The 22,368-nt window shown below is 41.8% G+C and overlaps 1 protein-coding gene across 2 annotated transcripts; it reads left to right on the top strand.

The window, feature by feature from the left end:
- Positions 1-8,664: 8,664 nt before the first annotated feature.
- On the top strand, positions 8,665-19,522 carry LOC308331980 (serine/threonine-protein kinase SBK1). 2 transcript variants are annotated; one of them, XM_080787556.1, is made up of 6 exons: positions 8,665-8,778; positions 11,108-11,484; positions 16,169-16,313; positions 16,600-16,802; positions 17,045-17,206; positions 17,498-19,522. In XM_080787556.1, the coding sequence occupies exons 2-6, from the start codon at positions 11,479-11,481 to the stop codon at positions 18,137-18,139; spliced, it is 1,158 nt and encodes a 385-aa protein (XP_080643682.1). In that variant the 5' UTR covers positions 8,665-8,778; positions 11,108-11,478; the 3' UTR covers positions 18,140-19,522. The 2 variants fall into 2 exon arrangements, with proteins under 2 accessions (XP_080643682.1, XP_080643681.1); XM_080787555.1 differs by lacking the exon at positions 8,665-8,778 and having other exon boundaries at positions 11,013-11,484.
- Positions 19,523-22,368: the final 2,846 nt, after the last annotated feature.

Below are 22,368 nucleotides of genomic sequence, written 5' to 3'. Positions count from 1 at the left end.
GTTTACACAAATGATCATAATTCATGTCTCGTCTTGTTCTATTCTTCACCATAACCTTTTTGAGTAAAGCAACTGTATGCTTTGTCAGATAATGATAATGATCTTTATTTAATTAGCACCTTTCATACGTAAAATGCCAAAAAAAAACACCATGAACAAATATCTAAAACATCAGAGAAATAGATAAAACAAATTAGCGTAAAAACAAACTAACACAACCTCAGTATAAAAGCAAGAGGACACATTGCAGTAGTAGTTATCCTATTAATCACTGAGATAGTCGAGACTAAACAAATACGTCTTAAGATTAAGTGATACGGCAGCATCAAAAAAGAATGAGGATTTTCCCTCCAAAACAGCAGCCTGACTGACTGAGGCACAGGGCCGGCCGTCTGTCTGACTGACTGGTGATGTCATATTAGGACGATTAATGTGAACGCCGGATTGGCTGTGAGTCACACGTTTCCTTTCTCCAGCGCGCAGACAGACAGACTATAGGGAGGCCCTCTCAGCTAGACTAGGAAAAAACGACAGCATACCTCTCATTCCTTAATGCTTAACACGGACAGCTCGGCTCTTTGTTGCTGTTCATTTCTCAACCTGCGTAAACTTTCTCTGTGTGTGCGCTCGCGTGTGCGTGCGCGCATATGTGTGTGTGTGTGTGTGTGTGTGTGTGTGTGTGTGTGTGTGTGTGTGTCGGGGGGAGCATTAAGCTCTCATAAATCACGGCAGTAAATCACAAAGATGTTAACATCCGACCGGAATCCTTTAAGTGCCCCCCCCCGCCTGAAGTTTACAATACTGACAGAGGGGTGGATGGGATTTTTGTGCTCTGCAATAAATTCACAGAAACGTTTATAAAAGTATAAATATAAACTTTTTATATGTGTTTTCTAGTTGGTTTTTTTTTACTAAAAACTCATTCATTACCATCAACATTGCTAGGATTATGTGATTTAATTGATTGAAGGTTATTTGTGAACTCTGGGGAACATAACTACAAGAAGATAAATGAATACTCGAATTACTAATTAATTCATTTGTCAGGTCTCTGGCGTAATTCAGCATTAAACAAAAAGATCAGTTTCTCAGCGGTAAGGTCTACAACAAGCGTCTTGAAAACATATCAACATTTACATGACCCAAAGGAAATGAAGAAGATTCCATAAGGTTCCAGACAGTTAGGTCAGAGTCTCAGAGACATGAAATATACGACAGACAGTTCGTGAACTCTTTGAAGTATTTGACAGACAACATACATATGTATGAGCATGACACATGCTCAGCATCATTCTGGTACATTCAGTGGAAAACAGCGTCCTGTCATGCTTGAAACGTTGGGCAAATGCAACTATTATGATTAATTAAACTTGTAAAAGGTTGTACCATAACTTTCTAAAAGCTTTAATGGTTTTTCCATAACAATTACAAACGTGTTGATGTTTAGAAACTTCTGTCCAAAAAGAAAATCCGCTATCCTGTGTGTGTGTGTGTGTGTGTGTGTGTGTGTGTGTGTGTGTGTGTGTGTGTGTGTGTGTGTGTGCCTGTGCACATGCATGCGTGTATACGTGCATGTTTGTGTGTGTGCGTATTGTAAATGTGAGTGTATGCATGTGTGCATGTGTGTCTGTAGCCTACTGTATGTGTGTGTGAGTAATCCATGTCCTCATAATGAGGCGTTGACAGGCTGTTTTTCTACTGAAAAGACATTAAAAAAAACATCCTACTCACCTCCAGAGATCAACTAGTTCAGCTTTATACTCACATAATGACAGAGAGGAAACAAGTAAATATGCAGAGGAGTTAAAAAAAAACGTGGGAATGGAATTCCCACGAACATTTCTTTAGAAGAAGATAGAGGGTCAGCAGTCGGTCAGATAAATACACTCCAAAGTCCACACCAAAAACAGACATTATCCTATCAACAAAATGCACTTGAAATGAACGACGACCAGCTGCGGATGAGAGCGTTCAGAAGTCTACAGATGCGTGACTTGTATCGACCCGTGTTGATTCAGCTCTGAAAACAGTGTGGGCCTATAATAACTTTAAGCCTATAATTTATACGGCCATGTCACTTGCCCGGAAAGAACTTAATTTCATGTGAAAACTGCCATGCAGGAGCAATGTTACTATCGGTATATATACAGTATCTTCAGGGGAATTCCTGGTTGTAGGCAGTTCCACTTTAGTCACGTTTTAGTTTTAAAACAGGTTTTGCACTTGATACTTGAGACTACAACACATTCCTAACCACTTAAGCCCTATTATATAATGTGTCGTAGGAAAAATATATTAGGCCTGTAGATATCTGCTGTCCTTGAAAACGTGACATGACTTGCCAAAAACAGCAAGTTGAAAGTGGCTGCAACTTGCAGAAACGATTGGACATGACCGATATAAAAAATTATAGCTATGTATGAAATGGTTTAGGATTAACATTAATGCGTTTGTTTTGCTTTCCTTTTACAGCATTCCCAGAATCTGTCCCCATGCTTCTCCAGCTGCTGCTATTGGCTGAGCTCTTTGTCCAGTCAGCGTGCCGGCCCGCCCCCCTGTGCCACTGTGCCAGGTTTACACCAATGATCCACCAGATGACCAACATGAAGGTGCTCTGCAAGAACCTCCATGGTCTGGTAAGGCTCACAGCTAACTTAACCGCTTGGTTTTTACATCTGTTAGTTGAGTCTATGGGACGCTGCAAGACCCACATACAGTACCGTACAGTAGCCTATAGAATAATGATAATTGTATTGTATTGTAAAGTAGGAGATGAAGAAATGAGAGTGCGTGCGTGCGTGCATTAGGGCATTAAGCAACTAAACTAGTCGACTAGTTTACTAGTCGACTAGTAAATCCACTAGTCGACCTTGTTGGTACTAGTTTTATTTTTTCAGGTAGATTATAGTTATAGTCACCAATGTACATAGTTTTTAAATGTACAAATATTTATTTCCGTTTTTAGTTTATTTTTTTTACACATAATAGGTAGTTAAACAACTAGTCGACTAGTCGACTAGTAAACTAGGCAACTAGTCAACTAGTAAAAATGACTAGAAGTGAATGCCCTAGCGTTCGTGAGTGTGTGTGTGTGTGTGTGCGTGCGTGCGCATATATAGTTCAAAGATTAAATACATCTTTTGTGAACAATACTACACCTTTCCTTAAATACTACACAGTTCAGATACTCTGAATTGTTGGGGAATTAAAGTAAAGACATCCTTCATATACGTATAATTATTATAACACAGACAGAATCTCACACCGCCATATGGAATGGAACTCATAATAATGACCTTTCGGTGTCTAAGTCTCGGCTAACACCACTCATATACAGCCGAGGATTAAGTTACTAATAATGAACATGTTGGGCTTTCCCACTTTGGAACAGATGCATGAGGCAGATATGCCAGTGTGACTGATTGAATTATTTTGAGCAGCACTTCCAACCCGTATTATATGTTATTCAAACCCTTGTTGCCAAAAGCTCACCAAGATCTACAAGCCTGTACAACCTGCTATTTAAATTCTCGCCTATAACCTGCCCAAAAATTCTTTTCAATATATTATAATAAAACAGTGGTTCCCAAATATTTCAGGTCGAGACCCAAAAGAGAGATTATAGACATTTGCCCGGGACCCAAACTAGTGAAAATAGCAGATCAACAAGCGCACAACACGTCGCTTTGTGAGCTTGTAGATCAGCAATTTTCACTACTTCTTAATTGTTTTTATTTATGGGATGTCTTAGATGTGTTTCTTTGTTTTAAAATGTATACAATTCTTAACAAATATATATTTAAAAAATAAAACTTTTGAAATATATACATTTCTCTAAATGTAGGAAAAGAAAATGGGATTTTTACTCCAGTCTTTCCCCATACAAAACAAATGTGTGCTGCTATAGCAGTCAAACGGAATCCGACTTGAACCTTCCTCTCTCTCTCTCTCTCTCTCTCTCCAGACAGACAGTGAAATGGACACCATAGGTTTTGTGGACGACAACCTGGAACATCTTCCTAAGATGGAATACACAGTTTCCCATTTCAACTCAATGAAGGTAACTATGACGACAGTGTGTGTCCACACACATTGTGCCATATGCACTATAGGCTTTCATTACAGCTAAACACTATACAGCAGCTGATATCACTAATTAGCACGTGTTGTGCATTATGTGTGCGTGTGTGCACGCATGTGCACGGCGCTGTTGTGAACCGAAGTCAATATTTACCAGTTGACATGTCAGTCAGCAAAGTAGCACCTCTATCTTTAATACTCTCTACAAACAGATACAGTATGTGCACTGTCTGCACTGTCTGGCACTTTCCCCTTTTCTAACGTTGCGTCTGTCTCTCTCTCTCTGTGTCTCCCTGTCTCTCTCTCACACACACACACAGCTCAACGAGTCTCTCTCACAGCTATATTTGGACCTTCAAGCCTTCAGACTTCACACCGACTGGCTGGAGCAGGCCAGAGTAAACGTTAGCCTGCCACACCCGTCCCAGAAGGCAGGGGTCGCTAGTAAGCGACTGCAGCTCCTCTCCAACCTCACCAGTGCTTTTCTGCAGCAGGTAAGGACTTGGTTTGTAACAGTAGTAGTATACGGTATAATAGCCCTGGAAGACCCACAGTTTGGTTTATTTCCCATTTTAACACGTAGCCAATTATTATTATTTAGTCGCAAGCTTTTGTTTAAATCATTTTCTAAAATATAACACATATGGATGTATCAATATGGAGATACAAAGTTTATCAATATATAATACTGTATAGCCTACATTGCATTGTTCTTGTGTATTCTAGTTTTAGATTTTAATACATTTTATTCATACAGTTATTGATTTTTTAACACTGATCACATTGAGGTTTTTAACAATGAGTTTTAACGTTTAACTCTTCGCTCTTCTTTTATCTCTTCTTGAGACTAGTTGTTGTGTGAGGTTTAGCAGAGTGAATATCACCTGCCTTTTACCTCGTGAACGCTATTGTTGACAATAAAGTAGAACCTATAAATAATTGTACCTACTCCAACTAACCTCCAAATCTTCTGTCACTATATGTTTTCAGATCGACACAAACATTCCAGAGCTTCCTCCCACCCCCTCCCTCCCCGAGGTGTTTACACGCTTCGACGTGGTCCGCTATGCCTTGGAGATCTCCGAGCGGCTACAGAGCTTCAGTGACTGGTCGGTCCGAGTCTTGCGGCACCTCAAGTCCCAGTGTAGATGCCGTTAGGTTCTGTCCACCCCTCCCCCCTTTGAGAGGGTGACAAATATCTCGTCTATGCAAGCGCTGATAACTTATAATTTAATTTATTTATGTCTTAGTTTTGTTAGGCTATTATTATTATTGTTGTTGTTATTATTATTATTATTGTTGTTTTGTATTTTTTCCTATTTATTTCTTATTTAATTTCATTTTGGGGACTTTTTTTATGTGACATGTGGTTTTGACCTGGCAGTCTTTCCAAAAAGGGGAACTCCGTTCAAGTGCACTTTGCCGAAGGTCTGTGCCTGTAATAATGCCTGATTCATGCTTAAGTTGCACGCCAGTTTCGCACACTAAAATAGCAGATCTACAAGCTCGCCACGTGTCACCTAACATTGCAAGCTTGTTAGTTCTTATTATGTTCAGTGTGTGACACCGGCACACAACTAAGTATGAATGAGGCTTTAATATTCTGTTGCCTTTGCTCTTTTGTGAGCTTGTTTACACACCCAGCAGTCTTAAAAAGGGCCTTTTCAAGTATGACTGTTTACATTCGAGTAATGTGACTTGGATAAAGTCAAACTGTTTACAGTGTTTTTTCTACTACTTACTGTTGTTGTGATGATTATTATTTATCTTTAGTCTATGATGTAGCCTAAATACGTCCTCAGCTCTGGTTCTGTGGACCTAATGCGCTGCATTAGGCTACTAGTTTCCATGCCTTATTTTAGACCGGTGGTACTGTATATCTCAAACTCTTCTCTTATGGGGGGCCCCTGGCACAAAATCTCTTCAGATGGGGATCCACGGCCTAATACTTCTTCAATGTGGGGGTCCTTGAAATGACAAAGTTTCAGACAAGGTCTAAATTAGTCCCCAATAATCAGAGACTAATAACCTATAGGCCTGGGACACCAGGTGAATATCATTGAGTAAATGGTACACTGCTCTACAAAGCCAAAGTGCAGTAACTACTGTACATTTTTGGACACACCAATTTATCTGTGTAATTACACAGTTACCTTGAGAACAGTATAATTAACAGTGTAATATCACTATGCCGATATGGCGATATCTCATTTGGCTGACCAGTTGAAACACTTTTAAACCCCCATTTATCAATTTATCAGAAGAGCTACCATGTAGGGCTGGGGACCGGGGTTGAGAACCAACTGGTCTAAATACTGCATTTATGTTACTTGATTTTGTGTGTATTTATATATACATGTTTTTTTCTTACAGTGTAGAACCTGTAGTGTGTTTAGACAGAGATGCTGGCATCTCCTTTTGTATGGATAATAAAATCAATAACTGAATATTTATTTATTATTTAAAATGACGCTAAGCATCGATTATCGTCATACCCTACCCGATCTTATACAGAAGTGAAACCTACAGTGTGGGACTATATTGAATGTTAACGTGGCAACTGTAAAAGGAAGAGAAAAAAGGTTTAATAAAAAATGATGAATAGAGAAATCAGCTGTGTTGAAGTGGTCTATGAAAACAAAAACATATTTCCATGTTTGCATGTTTTATACCATTTCCTTTTCTCCTACCTAACATGTCTCACAACCATCTCTAATTACCCAGCGATGAACATTATCTTTCCCATAATTGCATACAGTAACTCAGATCCTCCTGTAAAAGGCCTACAGTACATTCAAAAGTTTAAAGGTACAAATGTCATGGCATAAATGACAATAACCCTAAACAAATCAGTCAGCTCCATATGGGCACAAAAGGGGTAATGCCCAATTTCCCATATATGGACTGACAGCTATAGATCTCTAGCCTGGGTAAACCCACTCCCCCTGCTGGACAACATTTCATTCTGCAAATCTGGCAAGGGGGGGGGGGTTTACCCAGGCTAATAGATCTCCATATATGGGCATAAAACTGACAAGGTCTGACCGATACAGAGATGTCCGTGTACTGTATATGAGTCGGCCAATGCAAGGGTCAGGGTTTTGATCCCCTTTGGTGTCTTGGTGAAATAAAATAATTCACCAAACACTCAACATTAATGATGGTCCCATACGTCATACGGTCCTGTGCTTTTATAATGTATTTAGCAGTGTTCTTTCATTCAGAGGGGGTGATTAAGCAGTGTGAAAGGCTAAATCCCTGACTTGCACAGGTTGTTTTTCAGCGCAGCTGCATAAAGAATATTCCGCTTTAGAAGCCATTCAGAATCACATCCTGTTTTGACGTGAGTAAGGGCTGACCAATCGTTATCGAGCTTCCCAGCAATGAGGTTTAGCAGAATTGTGGTTGTGTCACTGCGCACTGCCAGGGAAAGTGAGCACTCAAATGAAGCTTTAAAGTACCTTTATTAAAAGGATAAACCCTTTGAGATGAATAATCTCATTTTCGAGGGGGTAAGTTAGCACAAATAAACAACGCATACAAAAAAATATGGCAAAATGCATCCATGCAGACGGACAAGACAAGAGCTCTCCCAAAGCTAGCCGCTCCCAGTCACCCAGCAAGTAGCAAACTATGGAGGCATACCCATATACAAAACTATATCAACACAAAAAGAACCATCGATTAGAATTAGATCATTAGAAGCATGATGATGATCTAAGTGAACATGGTAGGTTATCATTTTAGCTTGCAGGCTTTAGAACCTGGGGAACGTGTGATGACCCCATCTAAAGAAGACAGACTGAAATATCTCAAAACTCAAAGGAAACTTGAACAGTGAAAATATGTAGTAAAATAAATTCATCATTTTACTGTCAGACTCAGAGCAAACTGAAACACCATGTCCACACCAAGCGTTACAACTACACCGTTTGACACTGTTGTTGTTACAACATCACCAAACACCATCAACAGTGCTCTGTGTGAAGAACCAGCCATTATGTAACGCACGACACATGGACAAGCAAGATAAACAGATTAGTGAGCTAATAGGAGATGGCAGACAGACACACAGACAGACAGGTCCCTGGCGGTGCATTGCAACCTGCCTCCAGGGAAGGAAGAAGCTGATGGAACAGTTGCATGAGCTGTGGTTCCAACAGCAGCTGAGACACGGATCTGTTCCTGAGATCTGAGGCAGCGGATCTGCGTGCGTGCGTGCGTGCGTGCGTGCGTGCGTGCGTGCGACGTGCGTGCGTGCGTGCGACGTGCTTGCGTGCATGCGACGTACTGTAAGTATACCACAATGTATAGCACAATGTAGAAACGGTTATAAAGTAAACATTCTGCATTTATAAAGTATGAGTAAACAAAAAAGAAACGGGCCATTAACGTGAAAGAGCTTGTGAAGCGGATGGGAGGTGTTAAACACACACGGTTCAGTCCTGCTTGCGGCTTCTCTGTGACATAAGCAGCAAAGCTACCACCGCATTCCACCTCCACTATTAAGATGTTTCACATTTACAGCTGTCCAGTTTGTCAAATGAAAGCGAGAGGGCGGGAGAGGTAAATTAGAAAGAGTGCGACAGACAGTCCCAGAGAGGCCAAGCAGAGCCGAGGCAGAGAGCCAGGCGGGGGGGGGGGGGGGGGGGGGAACTACTTTTTCCACCACTGCTGTTTCAAGGTTCATTGTTCAAGGTTGTACTTTATTGTTACATCTTGTGTAGAGGTACAATTGTACATGTGCATGTTTTCCCTGTAGTAACAATTTAGAAAATTAGGTAACGTTTTAGGGCACTGCACTGTAAATTCCACTGTTATTCCATCTGTTCTGTATAAAAGGTACTGTACGGACATGGGCTGGGGGCAGTGAGTCAGTGACAGAGATTCATCGACGTCGGTGTAAAAGGGACAGACAGGGATGGACTGTTTAATGTGCATGGCTAGCAAAAGCAGCTCAATACTTAATTGTTCAGGAAACAATTGCACTGCCCAATGTGGACGTCACACTAGAGTAGACGCTGCTGACGTCACGCCTCCGATTGTGGAATGCTATATGCAAACGCAAACACACAGGGGTGGCATTATGACGGCTTCGTTTGGTTCTACTGGATGTAAAAAAGCAGAACAATTCTGAATCTTCTTTATGGCAATATAGTGGAATCTCTGTATATAAAGTGAGGGGCGCTATCATCATCATGAAGATGTATGATGATATTGTCGATTGGATTTTGTTTTTTGGAATCTTTGTGTTAGGACAAAATAGCCGATTTGCTCGTTATATGATGCAAATTCTCCATTCATTGTCAATGGCATTTAATGTTTGTATTAGTACAACAATCTACACTATAGCTGAATATACTGTAGGCAGGGCATAGCCCTTCAAAAAGGGGCTTTACGGAGATTGGTGCAGAGAAATTGAGGGTGGCAGACAAAACAGAAAGGGAAAGAGAGGAAAGGAGGAGAGAGAAGGGAGTGAATGAGAGTAGCAGAGAAAGAGGACAATATCTTTTTTACTAAAATGGGTAACCCTGTACCATAACCTGAAACTTTCTGCAGCACCCGTGAAGGTCTGTGACGTTAATTTATTTTATTTTTCTCCCAGAACCAGCCCTGAAGAAGGCTCCAGCTCAGCAGCCTTGTGGTTAGAGTGTCTAAATTGAGTCAGGGTTCAATTTCCTGGCCGCGGGTCATACCAAAGACTATAAAAATTGGACCCAATGCCTCCCTCCTGGTACTCAGCATGAGGGGTTGGATTGGGGGTGAGTCTCTGCGACATACTAGCATCATGCATCGGGTGTACATCAAACAGCCTCACGCAGTCTACGCACTACCGAAACAGGAGATAGGTTTCAGCCCCATGGGCTACATGGCTCGGCAAGGCTTAAAAAAAGCGACCTCCTGAGCAGGGCCAAAATTAAGTTCTGAGAACATTATGTGAAACCGAGCCGTAATGCAGTGGTTCTTAAAGTGTGGTCCGGGGGGGGGGGGGGTTGTCATGTGGTCTCCACTCCAGCCAAATGATTGATTTCTAGGAAGCAAATGGACCCTGAAGTGTCATGTAACTCCAAGAGCGTACACTTGGAACCAACGCTCTCATCAGTATAAAATGAACACTGATGCTAGATTGGGGTCCCAGAGATGAACATGGTATAAAATGAGAGTCATAGTTGTAAACTGTAGCTTATGGGGTTCCCTGGCATATCTTTTTAAATGTGGGTCCTCGCGCTAACATGTGTCAATGTGGGGGTCCTTGTTGCCATACATACGTAAAGGCTTGAGAACTTCTGCTGCAGCGTATGGAAAGCGTTTCATGGCTCGGCACCGTTCACTTAGTTGTTGAAAAGAGCCACAAGACAGGAGCAGGTGGGGCGAGAGAGGATGGACAGAGGGGTGAGAGAGAGAGAGAGCAGGGTTACATGAGGTCTTAATGGAGGGAGGTGTGAACTGTGAAGGACAGCTTCGACCTTCAAGTCAAGATGTACTGTATGTCCTGGGGTCATGACCTTTGACCTCATCACAAGCTGTTGTCGCGTGAAAGAGGGGAAGGAGACACATTCGGTTGTGTGGTGTGTGTGTGTGTGTGTGTGTGTGTGTGTGCAAGCGAGAGTGTGCGCGTGCGTGTGTGCGTGCACGTGTGTGCGAGTGAGTGTGTGTGTGCGCTTGCGTGCAGGGAGAGAGAGAGAGAAATACGTGTGTTAATTTGCTGAGTGACACATTCTTGCTAAATATTGTCCGATCCCATCACGCGCCGACAAGCACGCACTCACAAGCACACGCACACGCGAGCACACACACACACACACACTCTCTCTCTCTATCTCTCTCTCCACTGGGAGGAGCTGGCTCCATTGCATTACAGCCGGCTGAATCCGCCAGACAATCCCAGGGGAGGGGGAGAGAGAGAGGGGGGAGAGAGAGAGAGACACAGGCAGACAGACGGACAGACAGACAGGAGGTGAGCAGAGATTTACGATGAGAATAAAAGGTGGCTCTGACAGTTTGAAGCGCGTCTTCTTCACTGCAGCAGCAGCAGGGTGAGGTGAGCAGGACCCCGAAAAACAATCCTCGCTACAACTGTATCTACTGTATCCAGAGAAAGGACATGATCAGCTGCTCCACGCAATAAAGTCCACCTCCGGCTCCGACATACAGCCAACTGTACGCAAACACACACACACACACACACACACACACACACAGACACACACAGCTGCTATAGATAACCTTTATGATCGCCGTGGCGTGGCGGGAGCTGGGAGTAATTCTGTCATTGCAGCAGATGTGTGCAAGTGTTCATGGCCACTGACTAGAGCACCTGCTGCGTGAACGGAAGGACATAACTTGGTGATTAACACACATCTCAGACAACAGAGGGGATCGCCCCACGGCTTCACAATGACGGTGAGTGCAATATAGTCTGTCTAGTACTAACTATACAGATATTTATCTATTGGTATTTGACCTGTGTCAACTCAATGAGTCAAATGCTTTGTGTGTGTGCTTACTTTAATTTACTTGCACAGTAAAATCCTCACACGAGAAATACAAATAGAACCAAATTTCAGACAAACAAACAAACAAAACTTTTCAGACCGCACAGTGTGACGTCCTCTGTGTTAATTTTAACTCAAGATTCAGCCAACTGTACTGTATACTGTATACTGGATAATTAATAAACACTGGTGATTTTACTGTATATATGCATGTAATTTACTGTAATATGCAAGTAAATTAAGTGCAATGTCACATGATCTGACTTCATTGGTGGGTTGCTCACACAATGTTTTTTTCTGTTTTTAACATGATCTCCAAAGCACTTTGTAACTTTGTTTGGAAAAGCACTACATGTCATATTTGATTGCACGGATGAGAAGTGCTGGAAAAACTAGAACATTTTGAATACAAGGATCTAGTATCTACAATGTGTTTGCTCTTTTCTTAGGAATAAAATGCTTGTGAATCTGTTCTGTACGCAGTAACTAAAGAATGTGACTTCTTTGCATGGCTCTGTAAGCAGTGTAGGAAAGCAGTTGTTTTTTTATGATTTTAGCGAAACGACAGATTCAGATAACATATGTCATATTTCTTCTGTTTTCCAAAAAACTGAATGAACGGAACCCTATAGAATAGATTATATTTTGTTCATCATTTCACATAAAACTGTGAAGATAGAAATATTGAAACAAATATATATTTTTATTTTAACATGATAATGTAAAAAAGATGACATGAGATAAGTAAAAGAAGTACTAATTTCAGTAATTAGAGACATACTGTAAGCAGTCAAGCAGACATAGCATCTTAAAACGTGCAATACCAAAGCGCATAACTTTGACAACTCCTGTCACATTGTCTTCTTCTAGTAGAAAATGTTTCGTATAATTTTTTTATCACAGTGCAGGACAAATTAATACTAAAAATGCACAAAGCAAAAATATGAATGCAAATAAAATGACACTCTCAGAGTTAAATTAACAATCAGGTCAGAGGAAGTCAGGGTTTTGTAGTGTACAAGTAGCCTAAACATGGCAGTTACTTAATTCCACTATAGAAACCAATGTTTTGGACACACATTATATTACCTTTAGTCTAAATCTAAAGTATAAACATAACATCTTCAACTTCCAAGGTTTGCTTGTACAGTAGGGACCTGTGGGACAAATTCCTTGGCGATGTTTACCTGCCTTTAACTTTTATGACCGAGGATAAGCTACTGTCAACTTAATATATGGCGCAAAAACAGAATTTGTAGCCAACATTTTGTCAACAGGGTTTCACAAAATCGAAAGGCTGCACATTCAAATATAGCACTGCTTTAGTCGACTACACACATGCACGCACGCATACACCCACAGGTGTAAAATACATACATGCAGGTGTAAACCACATACGCACATAGCACATACCGCACGCACGCACACATGCACACACACACGCACGCACACACACACATGCGCGCATATATGCATACACCTAGAACTTTTACTCTATCAGAGTTAAATGATCACTCCTCTCTTACATAACCGAGGTGTTAAGTCCTTAAGTCCTACTCAGCAGGATGGTGTGTGGGGACGGCTGGCATTCGTCCCCACACAGCAGTGGTGGAAAATGTCCTCAATGTTTTTACTTAAGTAAAAGCATCAACACTGCAATGTAGAACTACTCCGTTATGTAGAAGTCTGGAATTCAAAATGTAGGCTACTTGAGTAAAAGTACAATAGTATTGGCATCAAAATGTACTTAAAGTACTAAATGTAAAAGTACTCATTCTGTAGAAATGTATAAACATCTTTTGAAAATAGTTGATCTGCAAGCTCACAATGTGTCGCATCGTGAGCTTGCAGATCGGCTATTTTCAAATGGCCCGAAATGTATACTTTAGGGCTGAAGTGGTTACTGGATGTTTTGTCATAATAATCCAAATCTACAAAGTAAAGTAGTAACTAAAGTTTTCAAATAAATGTAGTGGAGTAAAAGTACAATATTTGCCGCTGAGATGTAGTGGATTAGAAGTAAAAGTTTTGGGAATTGGTAATACTCAAGTAAAGTAGAAATACTTCAAAATTTGTACTGTACTTTGACTTCGCAGACTAAAACTGTGATGAAAATTGTTCGCCGACTACCTATTTTCACTGAAGAAAACAAAATAAAAACAAAATAAAAACTAAGCTACAGTGACTAAATTATATATTGACAATTCCGTCAACAAAAAAGAAACTAGACTAAAATGTTAGGGAGGGACTAGTGGAGAAGAGATCTAGTAGAACTAAAATAAGACATGTCATTTAGCACTCTTGCGCTCGGGTGTTGCATGCAAGAAATAGCAGATCTTAGCATCACGTTGTGAGATGTGAGGAGCTTGTACATACATCAGCTATTTTCAGCGAAGACACAGTGTTTATTTAGTGTAGATGGACAACATGACAACATGAGTGTAGATGGACAACATGAGGGACTCTGCGAGACTCCGGTCAACTAAGTATAGACTAGGGTTTAGGTGGTTAGCTCTGAAAAATGTAAAAATGGACTTGTCATTAACACGGGATTTTGCTGTTCAGCGTACACATTTGACCTGTTAGAGTATGTCACTCACGCCACAACGTTCATGCTAATACAAATGGCAACTTACAATAAGCAAGGTAAACACTTACATCAAATGCAGAGTAGTGCCTCAGTAAACTAGGATCACAGGTAAACCAAGACCCTAGCATCAGTCTAAAGTTAATATACTGCATGTCAAAAATAATAATCTGTACATATTGAAAATATAACTATCATTTGGAGGGGCTTACCTCATAGCTGAAAAGATAAGATACTGTAGGTGCATTTTGTTCAAATGTAGGAATCAATTGTAGGAATCAAATTAAACAACAAACAGTTTGTCAACACTTTCTAATTTAGTATGTACTATATAATTTTGAGCACCAAACCCAAATTCCCTTTCGAGACCGCCTTGACCTCGTCAACATTTTTCACGTCTCATTAAAGGAAGCTCAAAAGGTTAGATGTAAACCCTACTTCCCCAAACCGTACAGAACACTGTGTATGACCTTAAATGAATGGCTGCTGCATCATTGGAAGTCAAATATGTCACCTTGGCTGGTTTACAGAATTGACATGTGCCTTTACTAGCGTAGGTGTTTACTGCTGGCACGCTAATTCCGTTTGCATGGATGCCACTGACTGCACTCTGACTGACCACCTCCTATAGTGTGTCATGCTCTGTGACCGTTTTGTGAAGAAAGGGTCAGGTATGTCGCAGTGTTGTTGTTGTTGGCAGCAAATTTTGATTTTAGTTTTAGTCATAGTCTCTTGAATAGTTTTCATTTAGTTTTAGTCACATTTTAGTCACCTGGAATGTTTTGGTGTTAGTCTAGTTTTATGTGTTGACGAAATCGTCAATATATTTAGTCTTAGTTTTAGTCATCATAGCTTAGTTTTCATTTAGTTTCCATTTAGTTTTCGTCAGTGGAAAAACGTAGTCGACGAACATTTTTCGTCTTAGTTTTAGTCGACGAAAACAACACTGGTACTATGTCGTATATGATCTAATATTCCAAAATAAATAAAATGGTAAATGGACTGCATTTATGCAGGACCTTTCTCCAGAGCGCTGTATGCTGAATTTCATTTACACACACACACACCGATGGTGGAGGAATTATGCAAGGCTCATCATCCATCCATCAGATCCATCCATAAATAAATCACTCAAATGAAACATTGAAAGTGTGTAACCAGAGCTATAGAGAAGTGATCAGTATCTGTGTACTGTAGATCCATCGGATAGTGATACTCCCACATGGTGTGTGTGTGTGTGTGTGTGTGTGTGTGTGTGTTCGTGTGCGTGTGTGTGTGTGTGTGTGTGTGTAGCTATTATTAATAGATACATTTATAAACGTGGTTCACTTGTTGTTGTTGTCAACATTGCCATGACAATGGTCGTCATGACAATGTCTCTGTGACCTGTTCCAAACAGCTGTCTGGCATTCCTTCTGGTCGCTTGTTGTCCCGTGTGTGTCCCTCTCATTACAACGCCACAGGAATTCAAATGGTTACATGACACGCCGATCCTCCAAATTGACTTTCGTTGGGCCATGTACAGTACACACACTCGCAATCATGGAATCCAGACGTTTACATTCCAGATCACTTAAATCCTATTATACTGTAGTTACTTTGACAGTATCACACTGTCAAAGAACTATAACTATACTCAACACTTTCTAGTTTCTACACTAAAACTCTTCAAAGAAAATAGCACAGATCTTCATGAATGTACACGCACTGATACTCTTCTTGCACTAAATGTTTAGGAACAGATTGGCTATACTCATGCATTCGAAATCTCATGTACAATACATAACTTTTTGGCTGGAATGTGTAAATATGAAGTCTTTGTTTTATTCCTTCTTTTTATCCCTTCACTTGCACCCCCCCTTCTCCCCCCCCCCCCCCTTCTCTCTCTTCTTTCTCTTTTATAGAATCAATGGAGCTCGCACAAAAAATAATTTCACCCACTGTTTTTTCAACCACTACTTTACACGATGACCCTGATTCTGATCTTTCATTGTCCCGCTGACAGGCCGCCAACAAGCTCCTGGATGAGTTGTGTCAACTGTCGTCCCAAGCTCTGTCATCACTGGACACCGCGGACCACTTCCAGGTCATCAAACTGCTAGGGGCAGGGTCATATGGCAAGGTCATGCTGGCTGTGCACAGGAAGAGAGGTGAGGAAGAAACAATGTTGTCCACAACATGGTTCTTGTTAATTTTACATTCCTCCATGCATCTTCATCTGCGTTATCCGGCATCAGGTCGCAGAGGTTAACAGTCACAGCAGAGGATCCAGGACTTTCCTTTTCCCAGGCCACATTAGCTACTCCTATAACTGGGGGATATAGAGGCAATGCTTCTTATCTCTTTCACCTCTCCTTTCTCCACGACTTCCCTATCTTATAACTTTTTGTTTCATCACTAAGTAAGTGACAAATAAAAGGCTTCTTGCTTCTCCAGGCACTCCCATGGCCCTGAAGTTCTTCCCCCGTCACTCTACGTCTCTCGTCTCCTTCCTGATGGAGTACAACTTGTCCCTGTCCTTCTGTACCCACCCGTCTCTGACCAGAGCCCTGGGCATCGTGTACTACACCCCTTCACACTACGTCTTTGCTCAGCAAGCCGGCCTCTTCGGAGACCTCTTTGAGGTCATTGAGCCCGAGGTAAAACATACATACACTAGGGCAGTGGTTCTCTTAACCTTTTCATTTCAAGGACCCCCAGAGAGCCTCCATAACTCTGAGAGTGCACAAAGGGAACCAAATGGAGGTTTGACAGGTCCACTTGGTTCGGTTTGTAAAATAAGCTAAAAGACTGTCACCAATCTTTCTCAAAGTTAATAGCCTATATATGTACATGTTCTGTTGGCTTTTAAATTACATTTCCTTCTGTTTCTGTTCCCTAGGTGGGTATAGAGGAGGGCTGCTGTCAGAGGGTGGTGTCCCAGCTCTGTGGAGCTCTCTCCCACCTCCATTCCCTGGGCTTTGTCCACAGAGACCTCAAACCGGAGAACATCTTCCTCTGCGACGCAGCCTGCCGCTGGGTCAAACTGGGAGACTTTGGCATGGTGGGTAGTGGGTACCATGCTGATCATTATGGGGGTGTCATGAATGCCAAAATTACGGGTGGGATCTGGGATGACTATCCCAGAATATACTGTACTGTATATGTATTTCTTCAATAGTGAGAACGTTCTGCAATTTGACACATACAAAATATTCAGATTTTGTTTTAAAACTTGATCTATCCATTTTATGGGTTAGTGAGACTGTAATTTTTACAATAAAACCGAAGAGCCTATAAGTCAAGAAGAAAATATGGCAAGAGCTGATGAAGCGCTTCCTTCACCCAACTCCAGGTCAAAGCCACGGGAACACGGGTCCCTGAGGTTTGGTACAGCTCCCCTTACTGCACCCCCGAGGCAGAGGTGGCAAAGGGCAACGCGGACAGCTGGAGCGGCACGGACGAAGAGCAGAACAAAGACGAGAAGGCGGAAGAGGAGGAGAAGAAGAGAGTGTGGGCGTCGGTGGACCCCAGCACGGACTGCTGGGCGCTGGGCATCCTCACCTACGCCATGCTCACCGGCGGCCTGCCGTGGGCCGAGACCACCACCGGCAACCGCTCGTACCAGAAGTACCGCGAGTGGTTCGACAGCGACACGGGCCCCGCCGACGCCTTGGACGTGTGGGGCGAGGGGAGCGTGGAGAACAACAAGGACAATTTGAACGGAGAGGAGCTGAGCAAGAAGGACTCCCAGGCGCCTCCCGTGGCCCCACAATTTGCCTGCTTCACCCCTCTGGCCTGCTCCCTGTTCCAGCTGCTCCTGGACCCAAGGCCCAGGCACCGGGGGCGGGCAGAGGACACGCTGGCCTACCTGGGAGGCGAGTGGATGAGGGAGAACGAGAGAGCACGCCTGGAGGAGGAGGAGAGGAGGGAGAGCCGAGGGGGAGGAGGGGCGATTTGTAACGTGAAAGAGATGGAGGGGAGAGGAGAGAGATGAGATAAGCGGCAACCTATCAACGACATCTTCGTTTGTGATTGTTTAATCATCACTGTTTGATCATCAATAATGTCACTTTGAGCATTATTAATGTGTCCTTATTAATTCCTGTTGGCGGAAACAAACTAGTTCAGTAGCTGCAGTACTACTACTGGCTGCAATGTGGAATAAATCATTGTGGACTTCTGCAATGGACCTACTGCAACATACCACACATGGCCACACCACTAATGCAGGGTACATGCATGAAAAAGCACATGGTTACACGAGAAGCACTAAACATTTGCCTGTTTTTAAAGTAGTGGAATTCTCAGCTGAGGAGACATTTCCATTTGTCCTCAGTTGAAGCGATACGAGTTCTTGTTACAAGATACCTACTGGCTTACTCTCTCTGCCTTATTACATCAGCAAGCATATACTATGACTCGACAAAAAATACAGAGATCATATATACTGTATATATGCAGCGACATATGACATATAGTAAACGTGGGTGTAAGTACCCTTACACGCTTACCATACACTGTAATGTGTTGTGAGCTTGCCGATTTTTGAAAAATATTAGAAAATGTTAAAACCTTTTCATGCCCAAAATTAGGATTCCAGGATAGTAGTGCCAAATGTGTAACTTTTTCAATGAAAGAAAAGTTATATTTTTATATAATCTTTCACTGATATATTTTTCACAATAACGATTCCACGTGAATGTAGTTTTCTCTAAACACAAAAAAACATTATTTTCATTCAAAGCCATATAGAGACAAAGGCATCGGAAATATATTGGAAAAGCATATATTTATGTATTGTAAAAAATACAGTTTCAGATGATGCGTGTACAAAACATCCTCGGGCGCTTTAGGAGAATCCTGCAGCATTCCTTTATCAGCGTTCCTTCCGTATTAAAATGCTGTAACGGAAGCTGCAAGGGGTGTCGCTAAAACAAACTACTATCTTTGACAAGAAAATAACAAGTGCATTTTTTTTTTATGCTCATGCATTTGAACTCTATTCAAAAAATGTGGAGAATGTATATTTTAGCCGTTTTTAACAGTTTCTATGGCACTTTGTTGGCAGCTAAACACAACAGGAGGCTGTCTGGCGGTGTTTTAGTGATTAAAGCCTGATTCATTCTTCTGTGCTGCACGTTGAAAATAAGACCGTCATGGATGGGGCGCGTTATGAGGATGTAGCCATGTAGGTGGGTTTTTTTTACCATGCATTAAATTAAATTAGGTATATAAACTGATTATTTTCACACTCTAGCACTTACATAACTAAGCTATTAACCTTTATTCTGTCACTTTGTTATTCTTATTTTGTATGTTTTAAACTGCAGTTTTAAACTGTTTTAGAATGTATATTTTATAGTGTAATACATAGTAATAGTTTATATATTGTAGTGTAAAACAGCACAGTGAAATGTAAACTATGCTATGAGATAAAATCAATAAAATGCAGTAAATTTTTTACAGTACGATTGTGAAAATGTGATACATGACTTTTATTGCATTTTTAAGGACATAATGGTGGCCACTGGCGTACGCACGCACGCACGTTCCCATTCCCATTGACGCTTTGACGATAAAACATTGGTTGAATATGCTGCCTTCAATCATCACAAGGGGCTTTTTTTTTAAGTTTCACACTCCGAACATAAATATCGTCAGAAACCAATATAATATTTTGATATCGTGCCAACAGTACCTATACCTGCATTGGATTTTTTTCAAGGCCGATGTTGCAGATTATGATGACTGGTACTGGTGATTATGATCACCAGTAGTGTAGTGTAGTGTGCTCATTTAGTTGCCTTTTCCGTGTCCGTTTGCTTTAAGCAGCTGTTCACGCTGTCCGCCAGGCGCCAGCCCAGCACACACACACACACACACACACACACACACACATCTTATCTGTCACGTTCCTCATGGCATGGAAAAGGGAAATCAGCATGTCATTCTGTAACTGAGAGGGGAATTAGGTCAGGGTGTTGGGGTGGTAGCGTGGGTGGGTGGGTGGGGAGAGACGGACGGTGAGAGAAGTTGGCTTGAGAAGTTGGCTAAGAAAGATGGGAGAGAGAGATAGGACATGGAGGAAAAGAAAGAGGGGAGAGAGAGATAGGACATGGAAGAAAAGAAAGAGGGGAGAGAGAGATAGGACATGGAAGAAAAGAAAGAGGGGAGAGAGAGATAGGACATGGAACATGGAAGAAAAGAAAGAGGGGAGAGAGAGATAGGACATGGAACATGGAAGAAAAGAAAGAGGGGAGAGAGAGATAGGACATGGAAGAAAAGATGGGGAGTAAGCAGAGGTGGACAGTGACAAAAGGACTCTATGTGTCTTTTCCGCAGTGGTGGAAGTGGTATTCACATTGTTTTACTTTAGTGTAAGAAGTATCAATACATATGTAATGTAGAAATACTCTGTTACAAGTAAAACGTCCTGAATTCAAAATTCTTTGGTTATTATCTAACTATAAATGCACCAAGTCTCTGTACGTACATACGTCTGTACAGTACATCTGTTCGTCTGTAATCAACGTAACTCGAGAACCGTTCGCCCCACCGACTTCAAATGCGACACACGCTTTCCACACCACCACAGGGAGTGCAGTTCCCGGTGTCAAGTCGGTCGGAAACCCACGGTTGTCCAGGACCGCCCCAAAAAGGCCTCTGCCCAGGCTCTGGACAGGGCCCCTGCCCAGGGTCCATGTATGGAGCTGGCCTGTTCTGACCTCATAACACTCCATATTTGGGCATGCCTGACACAGTCTAACTACAGTATGAATGCACAAAGTCTCTGTGTTTACGTCTGTACAACAGTAATCCACATAACTCGAGAAACGTTTAATAGCGCCACCGACTTCGACACACGCGTTCCACACTATGGTTCCACACCACCACAGGGAGTTCAGTGCCCAGGCCCAAGGTCCATATATGGAGCTTGGGCTCTGGTCATTATGCAGAATGTTGTCCCATTTCACAAGTTTAATTTATGTATAAATATTATATAAATCTTTTGAATAAGTGTGTATAGTTAGCGTCAAAGTGTCCTTGAGCAAGACGCTGAACCCCAAATTGCTACCGATGTGCAGGTTGGTGCCTTGCATGGTTTCCTCCGCCATTATAAAAGCACAATATAAATGCACCATTTACCATTTACCAGATCTACAAGCAAAGCCTCGCGATGCGAGGTTCTATGCATTGTGAGCTATTTGGCCATTTTCAAATCGCCAAAATGTATATTGGGCTGAACTCAAAATCTACAAAGTAACTACAGTAGTAAGATATTTTGACCCTGTATTTCTTGGGGGTTATTACAGATTGGTTTTAGGCCTTTCTGCCTTAATTGATAGTTACAGTGAAGACAGACAGGAAAGTGACAGGGAGAGACAGAAAGAGACATGCAGCAAAGGTCGTCGTGAACGGGACTCGAACATGCGACACGCTGTCAGGCCAGAGCCTATATGTGGCATGTGCCTGGACCGCTAGGCCAGCGGGTGCCCCAACTCTACTGTATTTCTAGGAAGGGAAAAAGTACATGATATATTAACCACCTTAATCGCCAATTCAAACAGCAAAAATGTATACTCTGGTATTTATTACCATTGACTACTTAGTTTAGACAGTTTTTGGTTTAGACTAGTTCGTTAGACCAGTCATTAGTCCTACAACTACAACCTATCTCAAACCCTCACCCTAAACCTAACCTCCCACGGGGCAGCACACCTAAACCTAAACTGAGCAACTTTCACTTGCAGTTAGGACTGGAGTACGGTATCTAAAATTTGACTCACAACTAAGTACTGGGGAGTACTTTGTCCAACCGCTGCCATTAAAAGAGTGAGTGAGACTGAGGAAAGAGGAACGCGGGAGCGTGCGGTTCAGGAATGTTCAGCTACTGCACAGCCCTAAATAAACCTGTAGATGTAAATCACTCATTAGTGGACAGACAAAAACATGGTGCCAATGGGCTCTAGTGTGTGACAACGTGTGTGTGTGTGTGTGTGTGTGTGTGTGTGAGAGAGAGCCCCTTCTCCCTCTGGGACCTCTCTGTGGCTGCTATACGCTACGGTGCTGTCTAGGCTTACCACTGTCTAGACAAGTGGTTCCCAAACTATTTAGCTCGTGACCCAAAAGAGACATTCATCAAATTGTATTTATTTATTCCTTTGTAATAATTAAAACGAAAAAGAAAGCATAATGGGATATTTTTTGTGTGTGTGTGTGTGT

The sequence above is a fragment of the Protomyctophum bolini genome (genome assembly GCF_963924005.1).
Source record: "Protomyctophum bolini genome assembly, chromosome: 17".
Classification (NCBI taxonomy): Eukaryota; Metazoa; Chordata; class Actinopteri; order Myctophiformes; family Myctophidae; genus Protomyctophum; species Protomyctophum bolini.
The sequence above is the reverse complement of the archived record's forward strand: the minus strand, read 5'-3'. Positions and strand labels throughout refer to the sequence as shown.

Bases quoted from the DNA above. Each gene is read 5' to 3' on its own strand.
- LOC308331980 (XM_080787556.1), top strand. The intron at 16,803-17,044 runs GTAAAACATACA...TCTGTTCCCTAG, and splicing joins TTGAGGTCATTGAGCCCGAG to GTGGGTATAGAGGAGGGCTG. The intron at 17,207-17,497 runs GTGGGTAGTGGG...ACCCAACTCCAG, and splicing joins AACTGGGAGACTTTGGCATG to GTCAAAGCCACGGGAACACG.